Source organism: Mirounga angustirostris, unplaced genomic scaffold (genome assembly GCF_029215605.1).
Source record: "Mirounga angustirostris isolate CCGP_5_RB_7025 unplaced genomic scaffold, mMirAng1.0.hap1 SCAF_3, whole genome shotgun sequence".
NCBI lineage: Eukaryota > Metazoa > Chordata > Mammalia > Carnivora > Phocidae > Mirounga > Mirounga angustirostris.
Genome location: NW_026991711.1, coordinates 97,838,283 through 97,852,117, shown reverse-complemented (window position 1 = coordinate 97,852,117; position 13,835 = coordinate 97,838,283). Strand labels below are relative to the sequence as shown.

At 36.7% G+C, this 13,835-nt stretch overlaps 1 protein-coding gene across 1 annotated transcript in view; it reads left to right on the top strand.

Annotated features, from left to right (window-relative positions):
• Nucleotides 1-513: 513 nt before the first annotated feature.
• Nucleotides 514-13,835, top strand: part of DPP10 (dipeptidyl peptidase like 10) — a 131,447-nt gene continuing 118,125 nt past the window's right edge. The window contains exons 1-2 of the mRNA XM_064586433.1: nucleotides 514-629; nucleotides 11,194-11,348. Of these exons, the coding sequence (XP_064442503.1) occupies nucleotides 11,259-11,348 (90 nt within the window). The 5' untranslated portion in view covers nucleotides 514-629; nucleotides 11,194-11,258. The remainder of the gene's footprint in view (nucleotides 630-11,193; nucleotides 11,349-13,835) is intronic.

The following is a 13,835-nucleotide window of genomic DNA, read 5'->3' as shown; positions in this document are numbered from 1 at the left end:
TCTCTTTCTCTCTTTGTCAAATGAATAAATAAAACCTTTAAAAAAAAAGATTCTGTAGAGATTATTTTATTGATGACCAAATCCATTTTTGTAAAAGTTAAAGACCCCAAACTGAAGCTTTTAAGTAGTTGGCTATTACTAAAATGGCATCCATTGTAGTTTATCAGTCTCTTAAGTATGCAAAGTGTTATCTCAAACCCAAATCAATTTTGTGGTATAAAAGAGATTAAGTAGATGAAAAATTGTTGTTGAAAATATGGATTTACATGCTTCAATACCAGTACTGTGTAATTTCTAAGTGACAATTTGATATTGATGTGATAAGGAAGGAAACTGCCATTAATAATTGAAAGCAGTGCAAATGTCTGTATTAAATAAACACAAACTGAAAGCAGGCAAATAATACAACACTTAGCTCTTCAGCTATTATCCTATAGTATGAAAGTATTTTAAAAAGCTTCCTAATATGTTGCGTTTTTTGGTTTGTTTTTTATGTTTCTGGATTCAGATTTATATTTTTGAAAATAATATCTACTATCAACCTGATATAAAGAGCAGTTCATTGCGACTGACATCTTCTGGAAAAGAAGGAATTATCTTTAATGGGATTGCTGACTGGTTATATGAAGGTGAGTTGAATAGATTTAGTTTCAAAAGAACACAAACAACATATTTTTATACAAAATCTGAGAGAAATCTGTTCATTCTAGAACAATACTTACAGCTCCATTTCCTCTTATTTCCTCTCAAAATGGCCTTCATGCTTTCATGTCTTTGCATGTGCTATATTTCGGCTGGTTGTGATTCACATCTACCACACTTGAGGGGTGTGTGTGTGTATGTGCGTCTGTGTATACATACATACACATTTTGTTCAGGCTAGGTAGATTTAATTTTTGTGATGCTTAACTAATGAAAGTTAATAATCATCTTATGTCCCTCTGGAATTAAATGCTGAGTTTTTCTGACGATGGAAAAGAAGAAACAAAAACCTTTACTGCTCAAAAAGTGCATGAAAACCCCTCGATTTTAAGTCATTCCCATTAAGAACAGTCTGTCACAGTTGAAAAGCCATTGCATGTGGAGCAAAATAAAACCCATCCAAAGGGTTATTTGTAATAACTACTGACTCAAGTTTTCATGATGGCTGAGAATATAAAAAGGAATCAGGTAATGAAAACCTCTATCCAGTTTGATCATGCACCAGTTGTCAGCTGGGTTATAGGTACAGATTTCCTTGGGAAGACTCAAGGCTTGAGGTTAATACCTAAGTTTCAGACTCTGAAACTGATCTTGGCAAAATACATCAAGATTTAAAGTCAGTTAGTCGTGTTTGATTAGAATTTATAAAGCTAAGGATCATCTAGAAAATAAATTTTATTTCTTGAGCAATATTGGCAAATGCAATCTTTCTACCTCAGAGTCAATATTTTTAATTCTGTAAGAAAAGTTAATCACTTACCTAATTCATTTATTCATCTATTCTATCATTGAACAGATATTATTAAAGACTTACTATGTTACAAGTATTTGTAAGGGTGCTGAGATATGATAGGGAACAAAACAAAGTACCTTACATTAAGAGAGACATTTTGCTGGGTGGAGATATTTTATTAATGAAGAGACACTGTAGCCTTTGATATTTATATGCATATGTGTACATGTATATTTAAAATATATTTTTGTGTGTATGCCAGTATCGAATAACAAAATATTTTAGAGGCTACAGTTTATTCTGAGGAGTAGTAGGAACTACTTTGGAAGTATAAAAATAATTATGTTCTGAATTTTTAAAAATTCAAAAGCACAAAATGGTAAGTGGGCTTCTTTGGTTCAGAGTGTCAGAAGCTGACTCTGGCTTTCTTATTTTGAAAGGATAAATTATTGGAGGGGTCTGAGATGGTCCAATGAATTAAAGAGATAGGTGGAAAACAAAATTGAAACTTGGGTGGTTCCAGGAATCTAGGTAGCAAAAACTAAGCATCTCTGATGTAGAAGAGTTAGGTGAGAGATGCCCTTCATCTTCAAAATATTGTCAGTACTGTGTGAGACCCTGATAGATGAAGAAACCATGTCCGTGCAGTGTGACAAGCAATCAAATCACAGTAAACACAGGATTCTATGAAAGAACAAAAGAGACTTAGCTGATTCTAGGGATTTGCAAACATTTTCCTAAAAGAGAAAGCCTCTGAGTTGAGCCTGAAAGATTAAGAAGTATAAGAAGAAAGTAGGTAGGAAATAGCCCAGGTGTCCATCAACTGATGAATGGATAAAGGAGAAGTGGCATATATATACAATGGACTATTACTCAGCCATAAAAAAGAATGAATTCTTGGAGCTAGAGAGTATTATGCTAAGCGAAATAATTCAGTCAAGAAAGATAAATACCATATGATTTCACTCACGTAGAATTTAAGCAACAAAACAAATGAGCAAAAGAAAAAAAGAGAGAGAAAGAGAGAGGGAAACTAAGAAACAGATTCTTAACTATAGCGAACAATCTGAGGGTTACCTGAGGGGAGGTGGGTGGACGGATGTGTTAAATAGGTGATGGGGATTAAGGAGGGCACTTGTGATGAGCACTGGGTGTTATATAAAAATGTTGAATCACTATATTGTACACCTGAAACTAATATTACACTGTCTGTTAACTAACTGGAATTTAAATAAAAAACTGTAATTTAAAAAAAGAAGAAGAAACTAGGTAAGGAAATTTAAGCAAGAGTTAAAAGCTTACAAAAGCATAGCAAGGTTAAATAGCAGGGTGTGTGCCTTGGGAACTAAAATCTGCTTGGTGTTATTGGGGCATAAAATTTGAGAAAAAGGAGGGCAGCAAGAACCAAGGGACAGTGACCCTAAAAATAATCTGGGATTTCAATTATTTTTTCACTAGTAAATGGGGTAACTAATAGAGCTTTTCAAATAAGGGAGTGTCAATATTACATCTTCCATATAAATAGATCATTTTGACTATAGTATAAAGCTGGATTGAATAGCAGAAAGAACCAATGAGAAGCTGGGAAGTTTTTCTGTGTTCTGTTGAGAGATAATGAGTAATATTACTAGGGTTAAAGCAAGAAGAAGGAGGGAAGATTCTGAAGTTGATGAGGCAGTAAAACAGATAGATCTTAGTGGTTAAATGGATGGGGTAGATGAAAAGAAGTCAAGAATGATTCTTTGGCTTCTGGTTTGGATCTCTAGTAAATAGTGGTAACAGACACAGCAAGCATTTATAAGAGTAGTGGGCTTCAGGGAGGGAAAGAATAATTTCGTGGGAACACTGGTGCTTCACAGTATGCTGCACGCTACCTTGGGTAACAAAATGTGATCCTTAACATCGAAGAACTTTTAAGTTAACTCAATGTATAATATACTGACTGGACAACTAAACAACATGCCTTGGGCCTTTGTCCTTTATGTAAGGCTTTATATAATTTATGGCATTATGTTTTTAAGGAAATTGCCAGAAGAGAAATTAAAGACCATTATCTGACAAATATGGTTATTTTCTTAATAGAAATAAAGAATAAAATTAGAGCATAAAATTCTATATATTTGGGTGGAAATTGAACACTGTGTTGGGGCATAGATAGGACAAATAGGACAAAAACTCTGGAATAACACTGTAGGTCTGACACTTTCCAAAAGAAAAATGGAAAAATTACAGTTTTTGCCATTCAAATTAAACTCAATCCTTTGGGCTCTTATGTTGTAGGTATACTAGCCAATTCCAATTGTGCTATGTGATTGAATCCTCACAATGTTAGCATATTTATTCATTTACTGAAGAAACAAGGACTCAGGGAGGACAGGTGGCTTGGACATGGCCTCAAAGCTCATGAGTGCCAGAGCTGGTCCTTGAATGTATATCTTCAAAGCCAGTACTTCTTCCTGGTCTACTCTACCTGTTAGAATTCAGTGCCTTTCATCGTTCCCTAAGGAATGATATACATTATGGACCTAAGCCATTAGATTTCAACTGGTCTGTTTCCTCAACCTAAGATTCTGAACCCTATCTATCATAGACTTACCTCAATTCTTGCTTTATCTCCAAGAGAAGGGACTGTATCAGGGAATCAGTGTTAAGGTTTGACAGAGGGATTTAGGCCATTTGGATGTCACTGATTTTTCCCTCACCTGTCATCCCCAACCTATGTTTCAAGAGTCTCCCCTGTACCTTCATCTCCACTACCACTTTGCCAAGGTACCAACAGCTCCCAGATTCCAGATTTTCTCTTTCCCTTCAGTACACTCACCACAACACAGTGCCATCTACTAGGAATGCATGTGATCTTCAACAGTATGTGTGTGATACTCTAGTGTGGAGATATCCTTTTTTTGTTACTTTACAGAAATCAATTACAATCTAAATTAGTATGTGTGGGAAACTCAAGAAGTAACATGTAACCTTTCCACTTTCTTTAGTTGAAATTTGCCTTTTGTAAATATCATAGAAAAAAAGATTAGAGAAGGAGTCACACAAAAGATAGTAAAATGTTTTTCTGGCACATTTTAAAGGCATGGCTTAAACTTTTTAGGTCCAGGCCAATCTGTGAGTGTGGCTATTGATCCCAATCACAGGCACTTATGTCGAGTTTTTATTTAAAAGTGTTATTTTAAAGCCTCTTGGTCTCTATTCCTAGTATTATTCAATTCCTAAGGAAAGTAAAGGCAAATAAAATAAAATGTGTTTTAAAGAGTTGGTGAAGTTCAGAAGAAAAATAAAACATCATGCTCAAAATGAAACATCATTTTAAACACAGTTCACACAAATGCATCTCATGTTATTGATATAAATTGGTGCATTTAACATAGTAACTCAACTAAATAAAATATCAGATGAATTCTTTGCTAAAAAGAAGTTCACAGCTACCAAGTCTACAACTTTGACAATTTCCATAAAGTATTGAATCTATTAAATAGAAAAAAATGACTGTCACTTTAAGTTATCTGAGCATATAAAATATTGGAACTAATGTGCCCAAATGATTTATAAATGTGTTTTAAGGAATTCTATGATATTCAGTTCAGCAGTTATTAAGTATATATATCTTTCCAGCATTATTTGAGAGCAATATGAAGAGAAATAGGGTTTCTGTGTTTTGGGCATTTCCAACTTCGTGGAGTGAAAACCTGTAAACACCTATTATATAAAGAACCATTTGGAGCATAGTAAATAGAAATATAAATAGAACTGCATGTCCGCGTACCAACTAGAAATAAAAGTAGGATTAATTCTAATGGAATGGGGGAATATAGAGTGGCTTCATGAAAGAAATGGTATTTGCATTGAGCTTTAAGAATGAAAAGAATAAAGAAGTGAGAGAAAAAATTGACAGGATAAACAATATCCTTATCAACAGATGGAGATTGTTAGATTTTTTGGTGGTTTACTGAGAACAATGTAAGATATCTATTTTCACTTTTTTTTCTGCCTTCTCTTGGATACAGGAAATCACATTCATCCATTCATTGATTCAACAAATATTTATTGAGCACTTACTGAATCCCAGTAAAACTGGACAATGACAGATACAAGAAAAAATTAGAGATGAAGCCATGGAAGCCAGAGGAAGATAGAAAGCTGAGTCTCATTAGGTCAAACAAACTAAGGATTCCATAGTTACTGTTGGATTTTCTACCAGAAGTTGTTAAGAGCAAAATCAGTCAATTTGTGGTACCAGAAGCAAGATTGCAGTGGATAGAGGTGTAAATGAGAAGTGAGAAGGTTATGAATATAGACAATTCTTTTAAGAAACTTGACAGTGAGATACAGAAAATAAAGGGGAAAAAAATGAACCATAGACCCATCTGGCTGGCAGTAGCATACTCAGGAAATCTTATCTGTCTAAATTGATAAACTACAAATGGATAAAATCAGCTTACTTTTCAGAATAGCATGTTAATCTGAACACAATGATTATATATTAGTCAGTTTTCTGTGAGTACTTTGTGTTGAGGCTATGTTTTTAAGTGTCTTTGATATAAAACAACATATGTTGAAAACTCCATCTGTTCTCCAGTGAGATTTTCTAATCATTGTAATAAAGACAAAGAAGAACCAAACCTTCACTGAAATAGAATGGAATGCAATTTGTAGAAATTCACTGTTTGTAAATAATATAATATCATTAACACAGGAAGTTTCAATCCATGAGTGAGAGTCCTTATTAGTTGCAATTAAAGAAGTGTGTGCGTATCCAAGAGCACTCTTAAGCAGATGCATATTAAAGATTCTTTTATTTATCTCCTTCCCATTTCTGTTAGCTTTACTTTTGTACCTGAAGGAAGTCACATAACTCTTTGTGTGTACTACTTTGCTATTTTAGCATTTTTTATGAGGAGTAACTTTAGGCATAGATCACTCTAAAATAAATTAGAGTAGATGATACCTAGTTCCAGTTGAATGGTGCTCTCAAATCTGGGCCATTCTTATTCTTGAGAAGTACTTGCACACACACACTTTAGCACCTAGATAGAACCCATTTCTTTAGAAACCCTGAGTGTTGATTTTAGACAGCACAATCTGATCTCTCTGTACCTTCAAGGCTCATAAGACTAAGAGTTTACACTCAGTTGGCATTTAGCATTTTTTTCCCCTCAGTGTGTCATGTGGATGACTCATGTCTCCTCATATGAATTGTACGTAATTTGTACAAATCAGGGTCAGGATTACAATTGGGAAAAAACGGCACATTCAAAGTAGTGTACAAAATTTTATCTATGAAGGGGCCACTTGTCAAAGACAAGGGATATGTAACAACCTTGGCTAGTACTGATTTAGCCATTAACACCTGAAGTGAGAAGGGTAAGTAAGCTGTTATTAGAACCTAGAAGGAGGGAATCCTATAGTTTCTGAAGTAATAGAAGCAGTAAGTTTTGGTTGAGGAACATAGCCAGACTTACATGTTTCCAGTGGATGAGAACCAAGAAAGTAAATCATGCACTAACTTTATTCTCTTCATTTAATTTGTCTGGTTTCATATTGGCCACAGCCAACAAAAACTCAGAAATCATGGGGATATTATTATTTATTCAAATAAAACCTTTGTGTCCTTGAAAGAACACACAAAGTTCCATCTGCTACTGTTTCTTTGTAGAGTGGTATTAGTCCAGTTTATATAGCTGTCTGAAATTTATAACTACAGTCAACACTTGTGCTTTTCATATAAGGTTTTGGGGCAAATGCCCCCATTAAGAAAAGAAATAAGATTATCATATGGCCTTAACTGGTAATCCTAGCTCCCTCTGTCAACTACTCATTCATTTTTCCTTTTCCTTCTGCCAGCATTCTGACTACACAGGTCATTTACGTGGTGGATCAAGCCAAAATTTTATCCTTGCCAAATCTTATTCCTTTGCTTCTTTTCCTTAATTAGGTTGCTACAATTTCAGTTTTCCATTGAAATGGAAATTAGAATGTGGAAATGTAGAATTGGAAAATGAGATCGAGTTGGACAAGGGAGTATTTCTGAATCTGCTGAGTCCAGTTATATTCTTCTTTACTCTCTTTTGTATAGTGAAGATACATATTTTTCCTGGCAGATGAGCTTAATCATCAGACACATAGTACTATGTATTCTGTCAGGTTTTTTTTTTTTTTTTTTTTTTTCCCCAGTCCTATTGAGCCCCACATGATCAGGGGGGAAATCTCAGCTTCCAATTCAGAGGAACAGAATTAAGACATTCCCTGTTGGAAGCAATCCCCCTTTAGGCATGAGGACTTCTAAACCCACTGATCTCCTTTTCATGAAGATAAGAAACAAAATACATCTAGTGGAGTAATGGTGTGATAGTGGTAGAGAATGCTACACTTCTACCCCTCAGTTCCTAGATTTATGCTTTCTGGCTATGTGAGAGGGGCACATGTATGCTGTATATGACATCCCAACTTCAAGGTGGTTATAGTACCAAAACCGAGATAGAGAAGACTAGTTAACGCTTCCATCCAATGAGGTACATATAGCTAATAGAAAACAGTGAATCTCATGGTCTGAGCCTATTGCCCTCCTTTTTGCTATAAAATACTTTCTGTTTGGTGGTGGTGCGGGGTGGATTATTGTGGTAATGGACAAGCTACTCTGTGAACCCACGAAGAGCAGCACTGACAGGACTTGAAGTAGCAGAGGCATAGCTATTCCAGAGTGTGTGTCTATCTCTGTAATGGCAAAATGCTACCCCCTCTTGATGGAATGCTTCCCATGTAATCTACCTGCCACCAGGTAGCCAGATGGCCCTGCTGGGAAATAATGCCATGTCGAGTTTAATGACAGCCACTACCATTGGAAGGTAATGGTGAGAGCCAAAGCAGACCGACATGCGCTCTGTAGTCATATTGTCCATCTGATTATTGAGAGCCTCCTCTGCTATGGGTGTGTTCTGATGGATATTAAGTAGGACACTAATATCTTCATATTTTTACATTTTTACCCCTCCTGATAAGTCAATGCAGTTATCTTTCTCTAAACTTCCTTGTCACTAATTTTTGTCTTCCCATAACCCTAATCAGGTCTTTTATTAGTTACTGTGCATGAGGCAGGGTAGATCCATGCTTCAGGCCAATTCTCCTTCCACAAGAAGTACAAAACTAAATATCTTGCTCAAAAGTCTGCCAACTGGGAGGATTTATGTTTTCTTTAGTCTTTTAATGCCACTCCTCAGTCAGATTGTGGTACAGAGCCTATCCAATTCCAGAGCCTTCAAGTACATCATGCAAACCTGCCCATAAACCAGGCCTGCATTTATTTCTCCCCTGCCAACTTGTATTAGAAAACACATCTTGAGGTTTAGGTATGAGCTGAAGGAGAGAGGGTAAAGTAGAGGATGCAATAATCTGGACATTTTACTTAATGCGTTCTACCCAATCCCATATATACCCCTTCTATTTTATAGTGGGATGTTGCTCTATGTGTTTCATTTTATGGTTGGTCAGTGATTCAGAGAACAGTCAGTTCATGATGGGCAGTTTGGGTTGCATAGCCACTTGGTATCCCATGGTCAGGCTAATTATTTCTGCAAGAGCCCAGTAGAGAGCTGCTTTTGAAAAGGAGAATATCAGCACAGGAGGAAATGGCCTTCCTCTAAAGCTTGTAATGCCTGTGTTTTGATTGCCACATAATGAGTGACAGAAGCTCCACACAGCCTCTTTGTTTACCGTGCACCTTTACATTCGCAGTGTATCTTCTGGGTCACCAGGTAAAGACAGTAGGGAAGGTTGTACCATGGCCTTGATCTGCTGCATAGCCCTTTCTTGCACAAGCTCTGCTCAGAACAGGCAGCTTTATAGGTTATCTGGGAAGTAGAACAGGGCAACATATGTGAATATGGTTTAAGCTGTTATTCAAAATCAGAAGAGTCTATTCCCTCTTTACTTTTGCATAAGTACAATTCCAACAAGTTTTCTCTCACTTTACAAGAGATATCCCAGTGTATACTATGCTACTAGATCTCTAAACTCTCCTCTAGGGATGTAGACTCTTAAACTTTATAGGAATTTATCTTCCACTCTGCCTTAATGCAGAGAATGCCTAGCTCCCTGGGATAGAGGCTGCCTCTGTCAGCAAGGAGACTTCTGGGAATTTTGAGGTTCAGTATCTTCAGCCATAATATTAGACACATACAGCAACATTCCCCAATAATGTGTTATTTATGAGACTGGTCCAGAAAGCATAAGTATACTGCACATGTTTACCCAAGCATCTTTATCCTAGGTGCCAGTGTCCCAGGACTTCTCCTCCAATATATCTGTATTAGCTTTAAAAAACAACTGGAGTTGAGCCCCTAATTTGTGTTGTAGTTCTGCCACCCTTACTATGTTCTCTTGGACCTCTGCCTTATCTGCCTGCAACAACAGAAGAAGAGAGGGACTCCTTTAAAGATGCCGTGGTGATCTTTTTTGTATTCTTGATTTTGCAGACATGGTTTCCATTTCAGTTTATCCCTATGGAATCTCCTTGAGGTGTCACATGAACCGTGGGAGCTTCATTTTATAATCTTTACAGTTGCCGCGATTGTAGCAATTAAGTGCCACCACCAATTATCCTCCCCAAACCTTTCCTCTCTATCTGCATTTCATTCTGTATCATCACCAGTGACAATGGATTACTCATGAGTCCATCCATTGCTATGGATTATCTATGCTCCAGTTCCCTCCTGGAAAGGAGATGATTACATCAAAGATAGTACAAATAGAGATGGATATAGATACAGATCACCAACTTAATCTCAAACTCTAATTTTAAAGGTCCCTTTTCCGAGTCTCTTACTGGTATTCATCATGGTATCTGTCAGGGTACAAAGTTAGCACTTTCAGTAATCTGAAGATTTATTTACGAAGAGACCACATCTACAAAGTGAAACCGTAAAGGACAGAGCTATAATCTAGACTAGTAACAACCAAGCTATAATCACCCCTGTGACCATAGAGATGAGTCATTACAAGATACAAAAGGAGAAAATTTCACAGAAGAGAGTGCACTGACAGGGGTAGTGACATCATTTAAAACCCACAGCTAGACTGAAGTGACATTTCAGGGTAGAGCCAAGGGAACACATACTCTGACTTCACTCTCCTCCTTGTAATCTCTTGCCATAGTATAATAAAGGGCATGCTCTGGAGGGCATGGCTGCCCTTCTGCTGTTGTTCACCCACGTTAATTTTCTGGACCAGAAAGCAGGTATAGACAAGTGAATAGTGGATCTGGGGTCACATGAAAGATATCCAGTCTATTTCTCATTCTCTTTCTTTAGAGCTTAAAATAGTTTCATGAGTCTAGTGGTTATCCAACTTGTTCGATGATGAGAGTGGGTATTTAACTTGTTTGATGATGGAAATATGATTGAAAGCAAATGTGAATGAATGGGGACATAAATACGGTTTTATGCCGTATTTCGGTCTTCAGTTACTGTTCTTATTCTTTTTACCCCAGTAGTGCTTTCATTTTCTCTGTTCATGCTGCTGACAGTCTATGAAATCCTGACTTCATTGCTTCATTCTTTCCTGCCATTGCATCTGCTTCTCCTGGGACTAAAAGGGTAACTCAGAAATACAGAATTCTCTATGACGTTGATAAAATCCAACCACTGTATAGAAAAAAAATGTATATGTGCAATGGAGATTTCAAGGACAGATGTTTGTGGGTCACTGAGCCCACATCTCTACAGTTGGTTTCAAATAACACTCATTTATTCTAGAGGAACTTCTGCATTCTCACATTGCCCACTGGTGGTCGCCAGATGGAGAAAGGCTTGCCTTCCTGATGATAAATGATTCGTTGGTGCCTAACATGGTTATCCCTCGATTTACTGGAGCATTGTATCCCAAAGGAAAGCAGTATCCATATCCTAAGGTAAGTAACGTGGAAGTACTGGTGTGTTCTCTTTCTCTGCACCAGTGACTTGATTGATAGTATCCTTGCTTCAGGAGCAAGTTGTCTTTGCAGAAAAACGAAAGGAAGCTTTTCACTCGTGGTCGGCAGATTCATTTGTTAGAGTATTCAGTAGCCTGTACAGTGTTCTGGTAGGAAGAAGTAGAGATGGCTCAGGGCTTGGGAACGGCCACTTTGACTGCATTGCTTCCTCTTTGATTCTCTCCTTCTTGTTTCCCTTGCCTTCCGAGCATTTGGAAAGAAAGTGAGAAAAGATAAGGGGCAAGCATTATGCCAGGGCACAGGTTTCTCCAAAGTACATTCTCTGTGTTAATATTTGTTATATTCTAGTTGTTACTAGGTGTTATAAGGGAAGAAAAAGTCCCATGGTCACATAGTTTGAAAATTCTTAGTTAAAAATAAAATCCAACTTCTTGCAGACATTTTCTTAGAGCACTTAAAATATTATATGTTAATGTACATTATAAATCTCCCATAAAAAATTTGACTAAGCATAAAGTATCTCCAGTAAGGAATAGACTAAGCATAAAGAATCTCTATAAAGAATAGACTAAGCATAAAGAATTTATTAGTATTAGTATTAACATCAGCATTATTTTGGCAGAGCATACTCTGGAACATACTTTATAACGTGACGGGGTAGAGCTATAGCCAGGCGTAGCTAAGATAGATGGAATTGTTTTATTGAGTGAGGCAAATACAGAACTCTTGCCCAGTGAGCAAAACTATTTTCAAGTAGGGAGCAGGTTGCAAAAACATCTGGAGTGTAATGATTTTTTTCTATTGTATGGCATTTTTGATAACTTAAGGTCTCTTTTTTAAAAATACATTTCCCCATGTTTATATTACAAAGAAAAAGGCTCATGAATGAGGCTTCCTATGCATTAATCATGTAAAGATGTCTTATAGGAAAAATTTTAAACTGTTTTACACATTTCAGCTCTTAATTAGTAAGAGATGGCTGCTAATTCAATTTAGAAGCTATGTTTTTTAAAGATTTTATTTATTTGAGAGAGAGAACGCAAGTGAGCGAGAGAAAGCATGAGCAAAGGGGAGGGTCAGAGGGAGAAGGAGAAGCAGACTCCCTTTTGATCAGGGTGCCTGACGCAAAACTCGGTCCCAGGACTCTGGGATCATGATCTGAGCTGAGGGCAGACGCTTAACCAACTGAGCTACCCAGTCCCCCTTAGAAGCTATTTTTAAGCCATTCCTTTAGTGAGTTGTACTGTTTCCCAATCACAATAGGTTTTATACCTTTCAACTTGTGTGTTACATTAATTGGGCAAGGTATTGGACAAATTATCCATCACACAGATTATTCTATACTTGCAGTAAAGGCATGATTTAGGGTAGGCATGACTTTTCTTATTTTCCTGTCATCCACCAAACTCAAGTACTTAAAGTAGGGAATGAAGGTGGGGGAGGGAGGATTCTTAGACAGTCTCACATCTTAGATAGGTAAAGAAGGAGGGAGGGAGGGAGGATGAAAGTCAGTCTTGAATTTAGAGAGTCTGGGATAAGAAGAGCATTTCCTCGGTGAGATTCTGTACTGTCTGTTTTTCTTTTGTATTTTTTTCCCCCTCTCAATCCTACCTTCCTTTCATAGATTGTGGTATTAAATGACTGGCTTATAGCTGAGAAGGACAACAAGATTGAGAGGAATCTGATTCTATGATTTTCAAATATTATTTTTAGGGTCTTCTCTGGATATAAATTAGAAGACACATATACTCAGTGCTCTTCAGGAGAAAGTGGCAACTTGACCTAACAAAAAAAAAAAATCATAACTCACCAAGAGATTTTTACTGTACTTCAGGTACATGACTTATGACTTCTCTAGTATAGATTTAGTCATGTTTGATGAATGACAGTTTGTTCCTGTATAGCATAGCTGCACCTTTTTTTTCCCCCCAGGGAATGACTGAGAAGACTTCTCAAATGTATTAATTCTCACATCATTTGATTTACTTATGATAATGAAAGTTCACCTGACAGTTTAAATACAAAACCAAGTGGCATATTGTGGGAAGCCTATGTGAATAGGCAAGATATTCACACACAACTGTTTAGTTTGTTTACTGCACAAAGGGAATAAAACCAGCCCCAGGGGAGGAACAACATTTTGTCATTCATTTCCCAAGAGGAGTGGGGACCTTAGGACTCACAACGTAAGAGCCAGATGCCATAGGTGTATTTCAAACTGCCTTCTCAGTTAGGGGCTGCTTGAACTTGGACACTCCTAGGCCTCATAACTTTAACAGACTGAGGCAAACGAATAGACACACAGAAATGTCTGAGAAATATTAATTCATAAGATACTGGGTTGACAAGCCTAGACACTTTGTTATTAATAAGTTATTATTTTATTAATTATTTAATATTTCTTAATAGTAAAGCTAGGCATAAAATAATAATGTTTGCTGTTGTATAAATCGGGTGTGCTAATAA